This window comes from Dermacentor variabilis, chromosome 10, assembly GCF_050947875.1.
Source record: "Dermacentor variabilis isolate Ectoservices chromosome 10, ASM5094787v1, whole genome shotgun sequence".
NCBI lineage: Eukaryota > Metazoa > Arthropoda > Arachnida > Ixodida > Ixodidae > Dermacentor > Dermacentor variabilis.
Genome location: NC_134577.1, coordinates 104,940,463 through 104,963,491, shown reverse-complemented (window position 1 = coordinate 104,963,491; position 23,029 = coordinate 104,940,463). Strand labels below are relative to the sequence as shown.

The 23,029-nt window shown below is 43.6% G+C and overlaps 1 protein-coding gene across 1 annotated transcript in view; it reads right to left on the bottom strand.

Annotated features, from left to right (window-relative positions):
- TBC1d7 (TBC1 domain family member 7) overlaps nucleotides 1–18,198 on the bottom strand; it is a 34,800-nt gene extending 16,602 nt beyond the window's left edge. Inside the window, exons 1-4 of the mRNA XM_075673271.1 lie at nucleotides 17,977–18,198; nucleotides 14,728–14,912; nucleotides 8,216–8,356; nucleotides 1,714–1,859 (exon numbers count right to left, since the gene is read on the bottom strand). Coding sequence (XP_075529386.1) covers nucleotides 1,714–1,859; nucleotides 8,216–8,356; nucleotides 14,728–14,912; nucleotides 17,977–18,166 — 662 coding nt within the window. The 5' untranslated portion in view covers nucleotides 18,167–18,198. The remainder of the gene's footprint in view (nucleotides 1–1,713; nucleotides 1,860–8,215; nucleotides 8,357–14,727; nucleotides 14,913–17,976) is intronic.
- Nucleotides 18,199–23,029: the final 4,831 nt, after the last annotated feature.

The following is a 23,029-nucleotide window of genomic DNA, read 5'->3' as shown; positions in this document are numbered from 1 at the left end:
GTGTTTATCCACATGTCTTTCCTACCCCCAAAACAAAGACCACTAGCTCATTTACTGGCTAAATGAGTGATCAACACAGGTGTTGACCGGCAGTTCACAGGCATGACAGAAGCAAGAGTTAGAGAAGCAAATCACGTGACACATATGGGACATGGACATCTTTTAATGGCTTAAAAAAAGATGGCTTTCAAGGCTTTTTTTAAACTTCACCGAAATCAAAGCAGTCACGTCATTTTGACATGGAAAGCCCAACTGCCACTGCGTTATCTGACACAAAGCACTTTCAGCGTTGCTATAGACAATGACAGTTCTGTGCCCCCAAAAGCAATGTGATATTGAAAACTACACGAAATGAGCAGAAAGGACACACTGTCGCGGAATGTTTTTGGAATGCTGACAAAAAATTACTGTTCAGTTTTTAGTCGTGCCACTACTATAGGATATAAGACTGGACTAGTTGGTGCTACATCTTGTTAGACAGTAAAAAACCAGACAAAGGGCGAATAAAAAAAGGGGGCTGGGGGAGGGGAGCACGACATAGGGAGCATTTGTCTGTCTCCCTTCTACTGCGTCCTTTGTCTCGTTCCACACTGCTTAACAAGATCGTACATTTACACATATTTTTTGCAGATATGGTTACGATTTGTTCAACAGTCTGGCAACTACTGAGGCTGTCAACCTTAGCTCTTATGTTATAGCATGAACCCCACATTCTTGACTCATGTGAGAAAATAAAGTTGACAGGACAATGAATCGTCTGCTACTGTTTTGCAATCTCTTATGCACTGGCTGCAGTACACCAGTGCAAACACACCACGAACACGTATCGGTTCCCTTACCGGTTGAAGGCCCCATTTGCCACTGCGGTAAATTTCTGTGTTACTCCAAACTCTCAAGCAACCATTGACTTGATCATTGTTAAGCCTTTTAAAGCTGCACATTTAGCACCATGCACCTAGCCACTGAAGCGCTGGACTATCAGTTAGTACTGCAGAATTCACTGATGCTGCTGCACACTCCTGAATCAGTCACAAATCCTGCTCAATATTTTCTTCTTTATTAATTTTTTTAAGACTTACTATGGACATTACAAGTGAGGGCACTGCCCTTTTGATTTCTGACTGCGAAAAATCTGGGGTGCATTAGTACAAGTGGGAGCGCGCTGCAATAAAGTAAATAAATAAGGTATTCTCAGTTCGCAGCGGTCTATGAGGGATGCTGTAGTGGAGGTCTGTGGATCAGTTTTGATTACCTGGGAGTCTTAACGTGCACACAAAGCAGGATATGCAAATGTAAATTTTGTATTCTGCCCCTATTGTAATGCGGCTGTGTGGAATCTAACCCTCGCATCCAGCACATCGGAACGATACCGTTTCTACATGCTGTACATCCCACTTCATCTTCGACACCAATCAGAACCTGTTTCCAGCTATTTCTGTTCCCACCAGTGAGTGGAGGAGAGCAGATGCTGGCAGCTGTCTCACTTTTCCTCTCTTCCTTGATGCAATGAGACAATGTCTACGCAAACTCCGTGAGTCGACTTACCTTCCTCACCCTGCTCCCCCTTCAGGTGCATTAATGTAGTTCGCCTCTCCGGCACATTACCATCGTTTACATGGACACGGTGCACTTGAAAGCCGATGCGATGAGCCACTTGTCACATTCGTATGAACACAAAGCTATTGAGCCATCGTGGCAAGTTCCTGCCCTTACCTGACCAAGGCGTCCTCGTCGAGAACTTCAGCGAAACAGCGCTGGAACCACGTTTCCAGAGGCAGCACTGGGAATGCCTTGATTTTCAGCAGCTGTTGGAACAGCTCGTGATCTTCCTTTTCCAATGTGTCTTCAACCTGCTTTCCCTGCGGGTGTTAAAAAAAAAAAAAATCCATTATGGCTGTATGTTGCGAAAAAAATGCCCACTGATACAGTTCCTGGAGGAATCGAGAAAATACAAGCTTAATCAGTTCTGTGAAAATCTACATCGTAGAGGAAGTTTTGCAAAAGGCAAATGTTATCATCCATTGTACAGCAACATGAAAGTACAAGCTATGTTACATCCAACCTATGTTATATCTCCGATGGTAGAGCGACTGGCTTGGATGCAATGGGTATTGGGTTGAATCCTCAGACCAGGAGAAATTGTTCTCGAACTGCGAAGCTTTATTTTTGAGATACCAGGACGGGTTTCTTTCGTAGCTTCGTACTACTGTCAGGTGAATGACAATCTATAATTTTGTCCACAGGTTACTAAATCTGATTATTGCACCTTTTACCCCAGAAAGATGTTCTTTCTTGTGGATGTGGGAGGACTTGTTGTTGGGCTAGCTGGCGCTTGTTTAATGACATATTGTGGTGCGAAGACACAATCACAAAGGAGACACTACACAGATGCATGTCACAGGTGCTATGGTTGTGGATGTGGTTCACCTCTTCTGGAATTTGACATTTTCTTTTTTATTCTTGACATGACATTTATTACCTATCATACTTCCTGTTAGTCAAACTCTTCAAAGTCCACACATTAAAAAAAAAATTGCAAATGTAAGAGTGTCCCAAATACTTCAGAAAGACCATCTCTATGGCGAGTTGGTCTAACATTGTAAATTCCAAATACAGTGTCAAAAATACATATAAAGAAGACACGAAAGACACGGGCAAGCGCTACTACGAACTGTTTATTCCAATGGACACACCCTCCGATTTTATAAAGTGAGCCACGCACAAGTGTCACGCCCCTTTTCCCATGAGAAGGTGATAAACATACCTAAATAACTAGAGAAGTGAACAATACTGCTGGCTGCTTTAGATAACAGAATTCAAGAAGTCTAGTTTAGCACTGTGCAAAAGAATAGATGCTTTGCTCACACAGATAGGTGAATTTTTGTGGACATGGAATGCTTCTAAATCCACTCGAGCCATGTGGTTTGCAGGCTTGCCTAGGATAGTAGTCTCAGAAAAGAGTGCCTCGCAAACATGCGCGATGATATGGGCAACCGAATGCGCATATTTGTCCTCTTCTTTTTTTAACTTTTAGCGTGTGCTCCCTGAGCCGGTTGTTGATGCACCATACGGTTTGACCCCCAATGTAGACTTTTCCACACTTAAAGGGAACTAAACATACTACTCCTGTCGCACAACATACATGGGGGTGTTCATGTCTTGTTTTGATACCATCCCTCGCGGCCACAAATGGAAGGCCTGTTTATGCTACCTCGACGATATCGCCGTCTTCTCAACAGATTTTCCAGCACACCTCGCCCGCCTGCATGACATTCTGAAATCTCGCCTCTGGCGGCCCACAGCTCAACCTCAAGAAGTGCTGTTTTGCTAACAAGCAACCTAACCATCTTGGGTCACGTTGTCTCAAAAGATGGTGTCCTCCCGGACCAAGACAAGCTCCGTGCCGTTGCAGACTGCCCAACGCCCACGTCTGCCAAAACCCTCAGAAGGTTTATTGGCTTATGTTCCTATTTTCGTCGCTTCATGCGCAATTTCGCATCCATCATGGTGCCCTTGACAAATTTACTTTCCGCCAGTAACGACATAGCAGCATGGTCACCTGAATGTGATGCAGCATTTCAGCAGTTGCACCACTTGTTAAGCTCACCACCGATTTTTCGCCACTACGATCATGCTGCTCCCACAGAAGTTCACACTGACGCCAGCAGAGTTGGCTTTGGTGTGGTCTCAGCTCAACGGAAAGCTGGCTATGATGAATATGTCATCGCTTATGCGAGCCGTACTCTGAAGAAAGCAGAGTTAAATTACTCATTCACAGAAAAGGAGTGCCTAGCGATCATCTGGGCACTAATCAAGTTTCACCGATACTTTTACAGCCGTTCTTTCGCCGTAGTTACTGACCACCATGCGCTTTGTTGGCTTTCTTCCTTGAAAGACCCGTCTGGACGCTTGGGACATTGGGTGCTTCACTTGCAACAGCACGACATCCGCGTGCACTTTTCTGCAACCCAGTTTTCCATGCGAAACAACATTCTATATCACCGCAACCATATGCCCAACGGTTGGAAACGGCTTTTTGCTATACCTTGTCATATGTGCTCCGACATCTGTGCGTCTTTTCACGCTCATCCCCTAAGCGCTCATGCCGGCATCCTCAAAACTTACACAAGGTTGCATCAGCGCTATTATTGGAGAGACATGTACAACTTTGTGCAAAAGTACACTCAGTCTTGCACCACATGCCAACAAGGCAAGACACCTACCCAGCGTTTCACAGGACCCTTGCAGCCGCTACCATGCCCGTCTCATCCGTTTGACCGCGTCGGCATTGACCTCTACGGCCCGATTCCATGTAGCGGGTGTAGAAATCGGTGGATTATTGTCGGCGTAGATTACCTTACTCACTAAGCTGAGACTGCAGCTCTGCCAGCAGCGACCGCCCATGAAGATGGTTTTTTCATCCTTCGCAATTTTGTTATTCGCCACGGTGCTCACCGAGAATCACTGAGCGATAGGGGCCGTGTCTTCCTGTTGGAGGGCATTCGAGCCCTCCTCGCTGAGTGCAGGATCATTCACTGAAAATCGACCGCGTACCATTACCAAACCAATGGTCTGACCGAGCAGTTCAATCGCACACTTGGCGACATGTTGCAGATGTACGTTTCATCCGACCACTCCAACTGAGACACCATACTCCCCTTTGTTACGTTCGCATACAACGTCGCGACGCAAGCGACTACCGGCTTTTCTCCCCATTTTCCTTGTGTATGGCCATAAGGCTTCATGCCCTTTTGACACCATACTGCCGTACCAACCTGATGCTACAGAGTATACAATGCTTTCCGAAGTCGCCAAATATGCTGAAGATTGCCATCAGCTGGCACGTGCCCTGACTAGCGAGACTCAAGAACATCAAAAGACATGACATGACCGTGCTCATCAATCACCGCACAACTTTGCTCCTGGTTCGCTTGTGTGGCTTTGGATACCAGCCCACATTCCTGGCCTTTCTTCCAAACTCCTGGCGCATTCAGTCAGTCAGGGCTTTATTTTCACCAAACAAAAACGTGTGAAAAAGGGGATGGCAAAAAAGCTGCAGTATTTGACTAAGCACCGTCCACCCTGTAGGAGCAATGACAGGGTAAATATACAAGTAAAAAGTGAATAATTATACAAGCAAAAAGTTAATATAATAAAGTGACAGGGTAAACACACAAGCAAGAGCAAATAATTATTATACACCCGTACGAAAAATAATACTAGTACATATAGCGTCATATCCGCACATAATAAAGCAAGAGAACACAAATGGCATCATAGTTCCAGCTTAGCGAAAACATTATGGCATAAAACAATACAATTTAAGGAATGCGCAGTTACAAAAACAAACTAATTACAACTGGTGGGGTTTAGTGTTTTGATTGCCATGTCTCGCTGCTCATATGCATTAAGAGTGCTTCGTAATGTGTGGCTAAGCCTTTGCGTTCCGTAACTAGAGCGTGAAAATTGAGTATTCCAGAGGGGTTTATACCGATGGAAGTAAATACTTTGAGTGTGTTCAAGATTTGCAAGTCTGAGAAATGTGCCATGCTTCCCGCAATTTGCACTAATGTAGGATTGTAGCAGCCTGCATTTGTATATATCGTTCGTCATAACAATTTTATGCTTAACAAAAGATGTCTGGTTATCACGGTCTGTACCGTTATGATTGATGCCATTTCACCGGTCAACTACATCGTCGAGCCGCTCACAGTGTCACCAGACCTGCGTCGTCATGGGCAAGAGACAGTACACGTCAACCGCCTGAAACCGTATTACGACCCGCTCATCTTCTCTGCGCCCTGAGTCGCCAGGATGGCTACGCTTTGCTCCAGGGGCATTGTAATGAAGCAGACGCGCCCCTGTGTATGTGACGTCTGAAGAGGAGGAAGAAGGGCCGTGCCGTGATCGCAAGCGAGTCCCGTGCTACGGACAGCCCTTGCAGTGCGTTCCTATACCTAGCATTCCAGCAACGTTGTCAACGACAATAAACCTCGTCGCACCATTAGTATATAAAATATTCACCAAGATAATCTCCAATAGAATAAGGGCAACACTGGACTTTAACCAACCAAGGGAACAGTCAGGTTTCAGCAAGGGATACTCTACAATGGATCACATCCATATCATCAATCAGGTAATTGAGGAATCCGCAGAGTACAATCAGCCTCTTTATATGGCTTTCATAGATTACGAAAAGGCATTTGATTCAGTCGGGATACCAGCAGTCATAGAGCCATTACATAATCAAGGAGTACAGGATGCTTGCGTAAATATCTTGAAAAGTGTCTACAGAGATTCTGCAGCTACTTTAATTCTACACAAGAAAACTAGAAAGATACCTATAAAGAAAGGGGTCAGACAAGGAGACACAATCTCTCCAATGCTGTTCACTGCGTGCTTGGAAGAAGTGTTCAAACTTTTAAACTGGGAAGGCTTAGGAGTCAGGATCAACTGCAAATATCTCAGCAACCTTCGATTTGCAGATGACATTGTCCTGTTTAGCAACACTGGGGACGAGTTACAACAAATGGTTGAGGACCATAACAGGAAGAGTATAAGAGTGGGGTTGAAGATTAATATGCAGAAGACAAAGACAATGATCAATAGCCAGGCAAGGGAACAAGAATTCAGGAACGCCAATCAGCCTCTAGAGTCTGTGTAAGGAGCACGTTTACCTAGGTCAATTACTCACAGGGAACCCTGATCAGGTGAAGGAAATTTACAGAAGAATAAAAATGGGTTGGAGTGCATTTGGCAGACACAGTCAGATTCTGACTGGAAGCTGACCATTATAACTGAAAAGAAAGGTGTATAATCAATGCATTCTACCGGAGCTAACATATGGGGCAGAAACTTGGAGACTGACACAGAAGCTCGAAAACAAGTTAAGGTCCTTGCAAAGAGCGATGGAACGAATAATCTTAGGCGCAACATTAAGAGACAGGAAGAGAGCGGTTTGGATCAGAGAGCAAACAGATACAGCCAATATCCTAATCGACATTAAGAGAAAGAAATGGAGGTGGGCCTCTCATGTAACGCGTAGGTTAGATAACCGGTGGATCATTAGGATTACAGAATGGGTGCCAAGAGAAGGGAAGTGCAGTCGAGGATGGCAGAAGACTAGGTGGGGTGATGAAATGTAAGAAATTCGCAGGCGTTAGTGGAATCAGTTGGCACAGGACAGGGGCAATCTGAGATCGCAGGGAGAGGCCTTCATCCTGCAATGGACATAAAATAAGCTGATGATGAGGCGTGACCGAAAGATGATACCAAAAATGGCCAACGGCACAAGGAGTAAAAACATGCCAGAAAGTGCTTGGAACGATGTAAAATTTATCAGGGAAGTTCCTGCAAGCAACGTAAATTAATGGCTTTGAAAAGAAAATTTCATACTTTTCAGTCTCGCTTGGAATCGAATTCCGGCCTACGGTGCGTGAGACGAGCACGCTTCCCGTACACCACTGTGGCTCCACGGTTCTGGCTGACTAAAGGCGTGCCTAGTGCGTGTGTCATCAGACACGCGACAATACAGCCCATGGGGAGGAGGCGGCACCCTGTCACGAGTGCAGTATAAAATGAGTGTACATAAAATAAAGGGCTTTCACCAAAGGGAGTTTAACGCTTTCGCAAACCCACACATAAGCAGTCTTAAGTGTCTCTGCCGCATTTTTTTCCCTTTTCAATTGAAGGCTGACCACAACGAAATTGCACTGTGGCCGAGTTGATAATAAATTTATTAACATATACTATTTAAGCAATCTTGGCAAAGCTATTGGGCTGGTAATTGTTCAAATTTCTTTATTAACAATTCAATTAGCACTTCAGAAACCCATGTATGATGCTGACAGTCAGCGAATATGATGCTATGCCAGACAATGACTTCCTAAATTTCCAGTGTGCTGTGGATGCCATGCTGGTTCTCAATTCCCAGTACTGCATCATTTTGGTAAGTGATAATGAGGGTATTATTTTTAGTTTCATTATCAAAAATGCCTACTTTTGTTAGCTTTTAATTATGCACCCTCTTGTACTTCACACATAAATTTTTTTACTAAGGATGCTCTACGTGTGCTCTGTCTGAGACAGTCGAAAGTTTTGCTGCAGTTGACTCTTAATGAACGAAGGCTAACTGTACGAATGAGGCCGAAGTCACTCATGGAGTGGGTTTCGTAAGAACATGGAGGGAAACATCTACAACATCACGTCGGCTCACCATGGCGTCCGAGTCGACAGCAAGCTTCTTGAGGTGCTTCCAGAAGTTGCGGGTCAACCAGTAGGCTTCTTCCTCCTTGCCACAAATCTTGGTAAAGACTGATGCGATGCTCCTGATGTGCTGGACTTCTTCGTCCGACATCTATCGTGAGAAAACATGCAAAAGTGGCAATTCATATCCTCCTCAAAAAGAAACAGTACAGAGGCTTGGACCAGTTGGTATGTAGTTTTAATAATGCAATGGTGTGAAAAAAAAAAACACAAGAATATGCAGACACATGTCCATATGCCGCACATTTTGCACGTACAAATGAGCTCATTTTTTTCACACCATTGCACATATCATGCTTTTGAAAAGCACTGAGCATGCATAGTTTCTCTCAATTACAGGAACCAAATGGTTCGTGGGCTTTAACCCCTTACATGCCTGGCTGAACTGGATTCGTCTGCATGTTCCTGGTAAAAACAGCCAAGGACAAGCTGAGCTTGTCGAAGATACTCTTCATTTTTCTTGCAATGCTGTGAGTGAGCTTTCATTTGTCCTTTGCCGTACTTCTGGCAAATTACAGCACAGATTACATATGAGCAAGATGGAATAATGATGGTGAATGTAATAAGTGTGGAGCCAAATTGGGTCTTTAAGTATGGCACCATTGGTCTCATTGCAGAAAAGAAAAGCTGGCTTCAGCTGTAAATTAAATGAGTTGAAAAATGTAGTGTTTGACTTAAGATCGCCCATAGTCTCTCCACGTCACTCACTGCAGTATCCTATTGGCTATGGCACTGTAGCACTGCCTCCATTGGAAAATGGCCACTGTGACCAGTATTGAACCACCGACCTCTAGATCAGTGGTTCAATACTGGTCATGGCGGCCACCTTCCAATGGGGGCAGAGTGCAAAAACACTTGTGTACCGTACAGTCGGTGAATGTTAAGGAATCCGGCATTGTCAAAATTATTCCAGAGCCCCCCCCCCTCTTGCGTGCCTCATAATCAGATTGCAGTTCTGGCATTGTGGAGCCCCAGAATTTAATTTACTTAATTAGTTTCCTGATGCACTCAGCTTGTTGTCAAAGAGCGAAACTGAAGATGGAAGCAGTGCTTCTGATCACTTTCATGCCGTGAGGTACGATCACAGCAAAAGGCCCCCAATAACACAATGGATGAAGGAAGGCGGCATGGGACAACCAGTTGTCGCCTTTCTTTGGCCGCTGTGTTATTTGGCCCCTTTGCTGTAATCATGTATAACCAATTCGCCCATCAATACGTGCTCAGCGAGGTACGAGCACGATGCAAACAGGGCCACCCAAGGGGGGAGCGGCACACCCACCTCGCTTTCCGTTTGTGTCGTCTGCAGTTAACATGGAAGTGACCCACTTTTCATACAGATAGCTTCACTTTGGAATAAAGGTTAAGATTTCAGATAAACAAATACTTAAACTATTACCTGCATTGTTTTCGATAAAGGACCCCATAGTAAAGAAAGAAAGGCCACTTGTGGTCAGTACTCAGGATATAGCAAGCACAGAAGGGGTTGTTAGCAAAGCAAGGCTCAGGGCATAAGAGACACTGTAGTACAGGGCTCTGGATTAACTTAAACACCTGGGTTACTTCAATGCGCACCTAAACAAAAGTACACAGGTGTCTTTTGCAGTGTGCCCCTATCAAATTCTTGCAGTGAATAAGTTTTGGAAGAGGAGGTCCCCTTTCAGTCTTTGACCATGGGACCTCCTGCTATGTAGTATACTATATGTGTGAACAGTTTCCTATGTGCAATAAAATGACTCTGACTGAAACCATGACCTTGTGTTCAGCAGCTATACGCACTAGCTACCGAGTCTGTATGACAGGTGCAACAACTATTATTAACCGTGGCACAAAAGTTCTGCTTTCCATTGTTATAGCAATTATATGGACACTTCAAGTGAATTTTTGCCGTTGGTGCTACCGTGAGGTTCTGTATATATTTAGGTATATGTAAGCTATATGCCATGCCCCGCTACACAACACATGGTATATGCGGGGTTGTATTGCCACACCATTCCACCAATAAAGTTGCTCATACCAGGTTTTACATTCCTGACAAAATTATTGCTCAGAATTTCGATAACTGCAGCCCACAAACAAATGTCACGAAACAAATCACAGACAGAACATGCCTTTTATCTTACGTCTTCTTAAATATTAAAAGTGTGAAAGAATAACAGAGCTCGAACCTGAAAATGATGTAATTTTATTGGCACAGCTGTGCACTACTTCCGGGATCGGCCCAAGAGAGAGGCTTGAAGCATACCCGATGTGGAAAGGTGGTGGTAAACTTGCCAAGAAACACGTTGGCTTTAATTAATAACCATTGGTGAAATTGTCTGATAGCATGATTGAAACGGAGGATCCCTAGCACAACAGCTGGTTGTTTCACTTAGCTTACATTTACTTCAGTTCATACCATCACTACAGCTAGGTGTCTTACACTTCGTGTAATAGTATTCTAAGATGTTGCTGTATCAATCATTGCTTCGCCCTTATGGTGAAACAGTGATATCCTTTGGTTCTTCACAATTTTCTTCTGAAGTGACTTAAATAATGGTGTGTGTGGTAAATATGACGAAATTTTTTACATCATGATCATTTTGGACTGCTTGAAAGGTGTACGTGTATGTTTGCTTTCATGAAGTTTCCTTTTGGGTCCCATTATCTTGGGAGTCAACCGTTGGTGCCCCTTGTGGGCCACCTCTCCTGTTGGGATGCCAATTATGACACAGAGAAGGAAAGCCAGCTTTGCGGTAACGATGTAGGCACACACTTGCATTCAATGGCGGCGGTGATGTTGCTGCAAGCAGGGTTAGCCTTGCAGACTTGGCTGGCAATCGGGCCACTTCGGCGTCTCGCACAGTGCCACGAATGTGTGTTGGCCACGAGTGGCTCACAGAAATGTGAGGAGAATGTGCCGCATCTCCTTAGGCACTATCCCCATAATCTTCTTCCAGAAAAAAAACTAACTGTTCAGCATGCTCGTGAGGAAATCCTCCTTCTTCTCATGCTATCTAGAATCCGAGAGCATCATCCAAGTTTTTCCCTGCTACTCTTAGTGCTTTACACATGTTACAAGTGATGACGAAACAGCTGGACGATCCTGATGCAGGCACCGGAAGCAACTAAGGTAGCGTCAGGTAGCTAGTTGGGTGGCTCAGGTAAGCGTATGGACACAGAATGAGCTAAAAGATCCAACGACAGCTAACACTGCAAAATGAGCATACATTCCTCACTGCAGCTATCTTTTATTTGAAATTGGTCCTGCGAAGCTGCGGTACATGCAACTCTCAACCGTGTACACGGTATCGTGGGTGCTCCATGTAGTACCCAAACTTTAACCCTTTCAAGCACTGTGTACAAAACTGTGTACACCAAGATAGTGCATCAACAGCAAAAGCATTGATGAAAGTAATGGTATGTAAAACGTGTTGCATACATCTTGAAACACTTTTGATTGGAAAATTGCTGCAAGTTTGAATAACATGTACAGAAAAGTTTTAGTAGGACAAGTGGCAAAGTAGACGGTTGAGTATTTTTTGCTCGGTGTCAGTATGTATATAGCGCGTTCACTTCTTTCATCGTTTTCAAATTGTTTTGCACCAGGCATTATATTCAAGTGGCCGGATTGGTGCGTTTTAAGACTGCTGGGCATGAAATAGCTCAGGTTCTTATATTTGATGTACATGTAGAGAATTTTCACATGGAGTCCACATTCTGTAAACTTGACAAAGCTCACTAAAGAACACAAAATTCTTAGTCTATACTGCAGCTTTATGCTTTTTATGATTCTGAAGATGCAAGAAATGCAGTGAAAGTAAACCTTCAATCAACAGAATTAATTGCCTCCTTAAAAGGTTAAAAAATAAAGTGTTACATCTTAGGAAAAGATATCAATGGCATACTATTCATAGTCTTCCGGTGTTAAGCTACTTCTTGAAGTGCAGTCAGTTATGATTGGCTAAGCTCAATTATTCAAATTTTCAAATATTTGTTTAGTCCAAAAGTTTCATTGCAAAAATTGCCGAGCATGCTGAGGAACACCCAAATGAGTGCTCTAGACAATTATAATCTTTTATGCGGTCGTTCCTTATGGGCTCTAAAGGAAGCCAGTGAAATACAAAAAAATATAGCAGCGGTGCAACCCATCTCACGATGACTGTCAACGGTAATTAGCACTGAATAAATATAGCGACACAAGGTATTGCCACGGTCGAAAGGAGTTATGTATGAGGCCTGTACTGCAGCAGGACACCTCTTTTGCACTTCCCTAAGAACACTCGGCGCTATCTAGAGCCGCTGCTGCAAAGCCCGCACGTGACCTCGGAAACGCATGGCACGCTAGTGCCTGCGAACATTGAGAAACGCATCATGCGACAGCTGGGCTCCTCTTTCTCACGCTTCTTTCTGGGCATGCTGCGTCATCTGGTGGCGCTGCCAAGAAGTCTGCGCGTGGCCTCTGAGACAAGAAGCGTGGCACACCGGTGCCTGCGAACACTGAGAATTGTTCCCTCGCTCGCGGCACACTCGGTGGCACATACAGAGTGACCAAAGTTGGTGAGATGTTCACTAAAAAGCAGCGCATACCCAGTGCATTTACGGTGCAGTTCGCAAATGGCAAATCAGCTCTGTGGAATTCCACGAGGTAGAGGAAGGTTCATTAACGGGCAACTCCGGCATTTTTTAAACCATATTAGGATATTGTCATTTTCACATTGCATTAACAGTCCTCTCACCGGTAGGGTGGTTCCATTTGCTTAGAAAGTCGTCAATTATTTCAAATGACCAATAAACGAGATATCGAAACCAACATGGGTAGCTGCTTCGTGTGACGTCACTATGAGTAAATGATGTCAGATCCTACTTTACCATAATGTAAACAGGCAGAATGCGTGCTAAACGCGCAGTACACATGGCACTAACACCAAAGAAGCGAAGCTGATGATGTCTCCTGACGACACAGGGAGCTTTTACGGAGTTTTGAACTAGACAGCAGCATTTTAAGTGACGATTTCAGCGACAGTTGCGGTGTAGTCTCTGACGTTGCGAACACAGGGTGGCCAGTAGAAAGTCATGAGTGTGGAACGCGAACAATCTTTAAGATTTATTTTCAGGAAAACTAAATGACTTGCAGCCATATAGTTTGGCACAGATAATCAGAGTGCAAAAGAGAATGTATATTCAAAGATCAGTGGACATCGAAAAATCACCGGGGTTGGCCTTTAAACTACAAATTGACAACTCCGAAGCTTTGTTTCGCAGCAACCTGTGTGGGTTTCGTTTGTAGCTTGGTGCTACATATGAGTGGATGTCAATATTTGCTTTCGTGAACCTTCCTCCACCTTGCGGAATTCCGCAGGTCTGATTTGCCGTATTCACTGTATTTGTGGTTCGAGTTGTTGATAAACTCGCCTCGCGTTGTGATCTGCTAGCCTCCCGGTTAGCTCAGGTAGTAGAGTGACTGCCCAGGAAAGACATGGTCCCAGGTTTGAATCCCGGAACGGGAAGAATTTTTCTTCAACTATGAAACTCTGTTTCTGAGAAACCCGTGTAGGTTTCCTTTGTAGCCTCGAGCCTGCAAATGCATGGGGTTGCTGTCAAATCCGGATACTGACCACATAAACAAAGGTTTAAAGGAAACAAAGCAGGTTTTGGCTCCCAGCCTTGTTCACAATCTCATCTGATTAATTGTTGGCCATATGCCCAGCAAAGTTGAATGAAATATAAGGTATGACAAAATTATTTAATGAATTAATTCTGGGGTTTTACGTGAAAAAACCTTAATCTGATTATGAGGCACACCGTAGTGCCTCCGGATCAATTGTGACCACCTGGGGTTCTTTAATGTGCACCCAATGCACGGCACACAACATTTTTTTGCTTACGCATTTTGGCCCCATTGAAATTGGCCACCATGGCCAGGATTTGATCCCATGACCTTGTGATTAGCAGCGCGACCCCATAGCTGCTAAGCCACCAAGGCGGGTAAGGTATGACAAAAACTCGTCTGGTTTGGCATGACCATGGCACAGTTGTATTTTGTTTATTTTAAACGTTTATTTCTATGATTGGTGCCGGAGTTTCTTACACAACTATGCTAAAACAACGTTTTTGCTTGGGAAAGTTTGAAAATATTCACAAAAAAACACGGAGGCAGGCTATCGGCACAACTTTCCTGACAATAGAAGGGCATGATTCCTGCGTTTCTTATGCTGCCATCATCAAATCTCTGCCTTCTTGGTTTATTGTGAGTACAGATGGCCCACACTTCCATCTGCAGCATTAGTGTGGTGGACTGTGAAGCAAAGATAGTGGTATTTCTGCGTTGGTCGCAGAGACAATATTTACGAGTAGTGGCAGCCATACGAGAGGCACATGGTGTTCGTTTATCCTGCCATACTGAATCTCAGAGCTGCTGTCACATGCCGTTGTAGTGTCACCGTAAGTCTCAAGCGCTTTCAGCTGTCTTAAGCATTACATTACCTGCTGTTCGATGTCAAGGTGCAGCCTCCCTTCGCCCACAAGGTACATGAGGGCGATCGTGTCAGCCTGCGGCGTGCCATTTCTAACGACCCTCATCACTTCCAGAGCGCGCCTCAGGTCGTTGTACTGGTCCTCTTCGTCTTTTTCAAAACTCGTAATGTTTTCCTCAAATGTGGGCAAAATTCCTGGAAAGGAAGTTGGAAAAGGTGAGCATAAATTGGGACTACTTCTGTAGCTTGCTCACCAGCTATAAGTAGGCACCCTGGAAGCAACAAAAACAACTGGCACTATTTGGTTCTTGCCTTTATGACCAAGAAGTATTATTGTCGTTGATTTGAAATTCCAAGACCCCTGGAAGAGTACTTGAAGGGCCGTTGTTAAAGAGGTGGTTGATCTAGCCTAAGCTCACCAGCAAAAAACACAAGCACCACCTTTCTGCTGTGACTCAAGGGCTCCCAACTTTATCTTCACTGCACTTTTCGGATACATTTGAAAGGCACGACCATACAGTCACTTGAGTGCAGGGTGTCGGAACGAATTGTTTTTCATTCTGGTTTTAGTTTCGTTCCACAGAAAAACGTTTCATTTCAGTTCTGGTCCGGAACAGAAAAATAAAAAAAATGATCTGTAATGGTTTAAAACAATTTTGGTTCCCATGCACAAAATTTCAAAGCAAATTAAGTAATGATAAAAACATAGTATTTATTTTTCTCAATAAGAGAATTATGACTTCTGAGATCATACGCAGTGCCTTGAGTCAAGGTAGTAAGCATGATCTTAGGAGCGGCTTGTCATCGAGTGTACTCGCCGAAATGCGAGACTGCTGTTCTGACACATTGAACTTAGAGAAACATAAGCGGACCATAAACTTTGTAACAAAACATTGATATCCATAGAAAACAAAGCGATAAGCTCTTAAGAGGGTAGGCCTTGGGTTTTCCTATGATGCCGATCTGCTAGTGCAACGAGTGACAGGCTCAGATTAGTGGAGCGCTCGATTGGCTATCGCTCGCACTACCCCTACTTAAGACATACATGCTAATTCTGATGCTGCCTGAAGTTGTTTATTTGTGACTGCTGACTTTCCCACTGAACCGAAAACCGATAAAAAATGTTTCAGTTTCACTTTGAAACGAAATAATAAATAAAGTTTCGGTTACGTTATCATTCCGCACAAAAATATTGTTTTTTCTTTTTCATTTCGGTTTTCGCTCTGTTCTGACACACCACTTGGGCACGTATGTTTAGCGCTCTCTTCACTATTGACCACTGTTATCGAAGTCGTGCAAACTCTACCATGTTCTTCTCGTGCATAAAGGCACAAACTTGGCAAGTGTCGTGGTTGACAGAAACTTACAATGTATAATAATTTGATACTAAAGTGTCAGATACCACAAAAGCCAGACCTAGCTACATCGTGACTACTGCGATGTCACAACATGCACAGGCAAAAGTTTGCTGAAGTTCTGTAGAAGTATGGCCAGGTATGGTGAAGTTGCTCATAAAAACAAATAACTAGAGCTGCACTTGCATGCGGCAGCTGCAGTGACAGCTGTCATGATGTAGCCGCCTTCTCGATACCGAAAGTGGCTTGTAGGCACAAGTTTTATGGTAAAGTTTTCAGAACACTCTCACGTTTGTCAGTATACATTCTAGAGTACAGAAGGGTTGGACCTTCAACTAACGCAAAAGGAGAGACGAGTTGAAAATATTATGTCCTTTCACGTTTAATGCTTTATAAGCACTTCAGACTTTGGTAACTCGCACATTTTATTACAAGACTACTATTGCCCCAGTCAGCCAGGCCGCCACAGGACAAAGACGTGCGGCTCAGCTTTCCCAAACCTTTTGACTACCTGAGGCCTACACTGCACCAACCTTGAATGACATATGCCAGTGAAATTTTAACTCTAATCAGCACATCTGGTTCGTGGCCATCACTAACTGTACTGCCCTTTTTCTGGCATCAACTTGCATCAGCTGGACTTTATTTCTGAAAAGTTAAAACACCCATGGCTGTCATGCTGGCACTGCATAAGAGTGCCGGTGTACGGGGCTAGGTGACAAACTCTCTCGAAGAAGGCACTCCAAAAGCGAACTATGGATAACTCTTGCTTAGTCACTCTGTCGTATATATGCAAGCACTTCTTTACTACATCTTTTCACTACCCCAGCCCACCCACCCCTACTGTTGACTGCCTTTCAGGTGTCAGCAGATTGCGCTAGAGTTAGAGTGTAGTCAGCGGTAATTTCCCTTCCTTAATTCCTTTATTTATTTCAATATATGTCAACAGTCCTTCTGACACCTTAGCAGTGTGAAACAAAGGAAGCCTCAGCCTGCAGCCAACGTTTCGAAAAGTGGAACTGTATTCGTCAAGGTGTTTTGGACAAGTCACTATTTCGATAAGCCCCCTGGTCGAAACGTCGGATGCTCACAATTGTTTGCCCGCTGCTGATCTTTGCGTCTGTATCTTCCGTGCTTGTTTTTTGTTTGTCTGTGCTCCTTTGTCTTGTGGCAGTTCAAGTATATGATAACGTAGGGCAAGGTTTACGACAGCTTCGACTAAAACTACCGATTTGTAAACTTTACTGTGAGAGGAGTAAGTAGATATTTACTCACTGATGTATAACCTACAACACCAAAAACTGCGGATGTGCCAAAGTAAAAATGCTAGTGAGTAGCCGAAATAGATGGTAGTGATCGAGTACCCCGTTATGCACATGCTTAGATCATGTTGCTTAGCAATTTCTGCATAGTTTCAAAACGCGAGAAATTTAATTTATGGCACGAGCCAAGATGATCAACGATGTGCATAGTTCAGGATCTGGAAATATTTATTAATTAAAAATACAGATACCGATCGCAAACTGCACAATAGGCAATCCGCACCTAGCTATCAAAGCAGTGAAACTTCATTACGGTTATCTAGTACGACTTGCCATCCACCGGAGCCAGACGCTAAGAGGCGAACAGATGTGCTTCTGCAGCGCCGTAGAGGTGTTCACCGATGACTTGTTTATCTAACAACTGCGGGCTATTTGCAACACTTGGGAGCTCGTCCACTAAAGCACTCGGCGGCGTAAGGTAGTACGGAAAAGAATTTCAGCGAATTCGGCAACAGCGAGCATGCCAGGAGGACCGAGACAATGGGAAAACTGACACCACGGCATGCGACATGCGAGCAGACGACAAAGCAAGATGGATTCCGCGTCGTCCTTTTTTTTTTCTTCTCTTGTGCGAGGGCTCACCTAGCAACACTTTCCAGACGGTCAGCCGATGAACCGAGGGCAGACAAAACTTGCGACAGAAATTGGAAAGCTTCTTCAGGTCTATGGGCTTCTCGCTGAGTAATATTTCGAGCGATCTGTTCTCGTTTATTCCACGAAATCCGACTTTGTCATAGTAGTGCGCTCGAAAGTTCATCTCAGCTGCTGCCATGACACCAGCTGGATGAGCGAGTCACGACCATAGCGCCATTTACCAGAGAGCGGCCATATAGGGGCGCGTGACACTTGTGTGACATTTAATCATTAGCAAGCTAGAGAAAGAAATAAATGCTTGTGTATTTACACTAACACAAAAGTTCAGCACAATAAACAGTTACGTTTAGTATCTCAGAATGCACAAATTAGTTTTCATAACGAAAGCAAACCAGAAAACGAAACCAAAATTATGGTGGATACATAACGTATTTTTGTCTCTTGCCGATTTCAATGCATGCGCTCTATGGTACAGTGCACTAGAATAGGGGCAGTGTGTTCAGACTATGGTGTACTAGAATAGGGCAGTTTGTCGTCCATGCAGCAAAACAATGGCAGAACCGGGACGCTTCTGCACGCCACCAGTAAACGCTGCGATCGACCGGCGTGCCTAACGCGCGAAATTTAAACATGTGCAATATTTTCTACATTTATGAGCTAAGACAGTTCAAAACAATTGAAATTAACATAATTAACAAAAAATAAACACTACAGACTGTAAGGATATATCAAAGCGGCATCTAAGCTTGCACGTTTCCAACCACAGATCATGCAGTGTTACCTGATTGTCTTCTCAGCGTTTCGGTTGCAGAATACAAACACTCGTCCACTCATTCCATTCGGTAAGCACGCATATGGTTTTAGTATTTCGAATCACACGACGATATGGATCCCGGAACACACACACACACACACACACACACACACACACACACACACACACACACACACACACACACACACACACACACACACACACACACACACACACACACACACACACACACACACACACACACACACACACACACACACACACACACACGCGCGCACACACACACACACACACACGCACACACACACCTTATTCAAGTAACATGTTAGAATACACAGTTTATAAGCATATTGTTGAATTCATTGAATCACATAATGCCCACATGAGTTCTAAAATGGCTTTCTGCATGGATTTAGTACCGTGTCGCAGTTAACGGCGTTCGCGCGATGCCCTGAGGCGCTGGTGCGCATTTTTTTGAAAAAACAGCCGCTTGCGTTTGTTTCCGCCCTTTTTGAACCAAATATTCGTGTTCAGGGAATTCAAAACTGTAGAATGCCGCAGAGAACTCATTTTTTTCGAAAAGTGTTTCAGCTTCCCTTTAACTCACGACATCACTCATGTTTGTGTTTTCTAGCATTTCTAGCAATGTCAATCTTGATTAATAGTTTGCACTTCATTTGCTTGCCTTTTTTCACATTGCATGGTGTGTGCATATTGTTCTTGTATATATACCTGAATAAGAAAGTTAGTTGTAAGACAGCGCTCCTGTTGCGTTTTCACTGTCCTTCATACTTTGTGCACTGTTTCTAGTCTTTCAAAAATGCACCAACTCACCCAGCTCTCAGTGTGGAAGATTAAAGTCGGCTGTTAAAATGAGAATCCAATAAACATGGAAACTGTCGGTAAGACAATAGCAATGATTTTACTGTTTGCAACAGGCAGTTTGTACATGTTGGTACAAGAAGATTTGAAAGAGATATACAGAGTGTTACAGTGTGCAAGGTTGAATGGTCCCGACTCTGCTATGAATACTGCAATATCATCATATATGTGCACAGGTCTTGCACTGCAAGCCAGAGACTTGCTCCAGGGCTTTCTTATTCTATTCAGTGTCAGCTGCTTGCATTCATAACGTGGTTGGTAAATTGCTTACCTATTTCCCATATAAGTCCCTGCATTTCATTCTGCTGTATTCACCGAATTATTTTCAGCACCTTTCTTTCAATGACATTAAGGGTTACATTCATTTTGTGTCAAGGTGTTTTCTAATGCACCAAGATTAAAGATTCTGACAAGTTTTCAAAGCTGACGCAATGGCAAAAATAATATCAGCCACAAAGTGTGTTCATTGAGACACCAGGCACCTTGTCCCACAAAACATAAATTCTATTTTTAGATAAAAGCACATGAGTTTCTTACTTGCCAAGCTCCATCTCTCTACACCAGTAGACGCCACATGGTCTTTCCGAAAAGAAGGTTGCACAAGTATTTAAATACTCTTTAAAAGTTTACTGTTAAGACCTGTGTTTCCTTCATTTCAGTTGCAACATGCAAAGTAGGTGGCAAGAGTGTGTAGCTTTAGTGCATCTGCTGTTGACAGAGCTAAGCTGACATGAAGGTGAAAGGGCATCCCTACATATATCAACCCAACGTAAAGGTATGGCTTGATAAAGACATGTTGCGCTGGAAAGGTGAATTAAAAGACAGCAGGATTCTCTGGTAATGTGGCACGCACAATACAGATGGGATACAATATGCAGATTACTTTGCAATTACTCATTTGCTTTTTTGGTGTTGCATGGCAGGAAAGAAAGCTGCAGCATAAGTCTGCATGCTATAGTGTTATTTATCTTCATAACATTAGAAAAAAAATTGCAATTCATTGCTCCACCAAAGACACCATCAGCCAGCTAAGCCTTTCTTGACATAAAGCTTCTCAGCCTGGTATCTACATATGTTAGCTTTGAGAATGTCTTTTCACACAAACTTGTCATAGGAACTGTAGAAAGGAGGTCAAGAACGCAACATAAATCTTTGGAAACTTATTTGTCCAGCCCAGTATCATTTTATGGTCCTGGCTTCCTTGATGCCAGTTTGGGACTTAAGAAGCTGCAGCTTAGCATGCAAGGTGTCGAATTATATATATTTCAGAGGAGCTACACATAAAAAGCCATATTATTATCCCCCACCATAAAGGTCCAGAAGGCTCTACATGAAAACTATGAGATAAACTTTTGTAAATCCCACGCAATGTGGGAATTGATGTTATGTGAAGTATTTTACAGGTAGTTGGCCATGCCAAGTTCCGAAATGAACACTCGCGTGAAGCTTGCTTTTGAATCCCTTCCCTCACCTGTACTCTCCTCCTTTTGGTACGGTGGCGAGCGCCTCTTGCGGCCAGCCCTTGTAAACACGCCGGTGGCGCGGCTACCGGGAGCGACGTCGGCAGCCAAGCTAGAGGTCTAGTACACTCTAGCCAAGCGGCTGGCGCGTCGTGAGCTTTCGGCGGCGGCGGCTGTGGTTGTCATGGGGACCGGTACGGTGGCGCGCGCCGTCCTGCGGCGTATGGTCGCAACACTCGGCAGAGAGCTCCCTACGGAAAAGAGAGCGACGTTCCAGGCATATGGTTACAGGAGGCGTTGCTCAAACATAGGTGACCAACAATAGGCTGCTGCTGAGACACCCAGGTCTTTTCATGCGAGCCATCTGGTTACAACGCAGGTAGCGTGAGAGTTGCATGACAAAGCTGGAATGACGACAATGCGACGAACAAGGTGGCATCACAAACACAACCACACGTCTAGTGGCACAAGCTAATATACAACTTCGGCTACTGGGCTGGCATAAAAACATGTACGAGTAACAACCCCCATTTTTGAAATCTTTCAATACAACCTGTAACAAAAATTTAGTGCTTTGTTGCACCTATAAAACTACATTAAAAATCACATAGTAACATAAGCAAATACACAATAAAAAGTCCATTACAGCAAAAGCAATATTGTATTACTTCTGCGACTTTATTTTATTGTTGAGGCCATGAAAGCAGAAATGCCAGGTGATAACACTTTGCCAAAGCTCAAGCAAATGTCTAGTTTAGTCCACTTTCTTTTTGGTGGACATTAATTTGCGGGTCATTGATGCTTGCACATGTTGACATAGCTCCTGCCAGTCATGGAAAAAGCTGATTTTATTATGATTGTGGCATACAGTTTCTCAGCTCCAAGCCCTGCTGCTCTTTTTTTAGCATAGCTTCCTTCAGTTGCAGCAATAATATAAAGTCAATATGTGCTAGGCCAATGTGCACACATTTCTTTACTCTTGGATGTCATCCTATATTTTTGCTTCTCCCATTTCTGCCCACAATGATGCAGTTGATTGGATTTCCAAAGTTGCTTCTGCATTGCTTGTAATTAAGCTTGGAAGGCAGCATTCTCCACTCTTTTTCTGTCTTTCTTGGATTAAGCAACAAGTGAGAATACTGCTTCAGGTGGCACAGTGGTTGCTTTATTTTGTCCTCCAATGTAATAGCAGTTACTATGAGCTTAGCAAGAACCTGGTCCAGATGCCAGCAGTCCTTTAATTCTTTACCTTCGTCACAGATAATAATAATACTTAATAATAATACTTTATTGCGCCAAGTATTGAAAAAATGTACAAACATCCGGCCTGCCAAAGCTTCATTGGGCTTGAGTGGCAGAGCCCGACAGGCAGCGGAACCACGCAGATAAACACACAGGCATGAACGCACATTAAAAGTTACGGAACATCAAATTAGTAGAGTGGCAAAATAAAAATAGACACGGAACCCAAGTTACATATAAAAAACACATCAGAATAAAGAGCAAGGAAGGAAAATAAAATAGCATGACAATACTCAGATCAGTGCAACAAATACTGCAGTAACCAGCGAATTCACAGGATTCATTTGAAAAGTGGTGGAGCATGCGTGTACAACGTCGTACACCCACTAAGTAGCGTATCGCAGCATCTTTTTTATTTTATATTTAGTTTTTGCACGGCGAACACTTGGAGGCAACCTATTGAAGTAAAAGGGAACGTAAAAATTTCTTACTCGCTTTCCATATCTTGTAAACCGTCGGGGAATACAAAAAGCTTCCTTCGGTCGAAGAGCCCGTGTGGGAACATACGGAATCTTATAGTCACTAAACCAAAAATGTTTCAGGACAATAGTTTCCATCAAAAGGCGATCAAAATCAGGTAGCGAAAATACCTTAAAAACATCAGAATTGGGGCGCAGGCCTA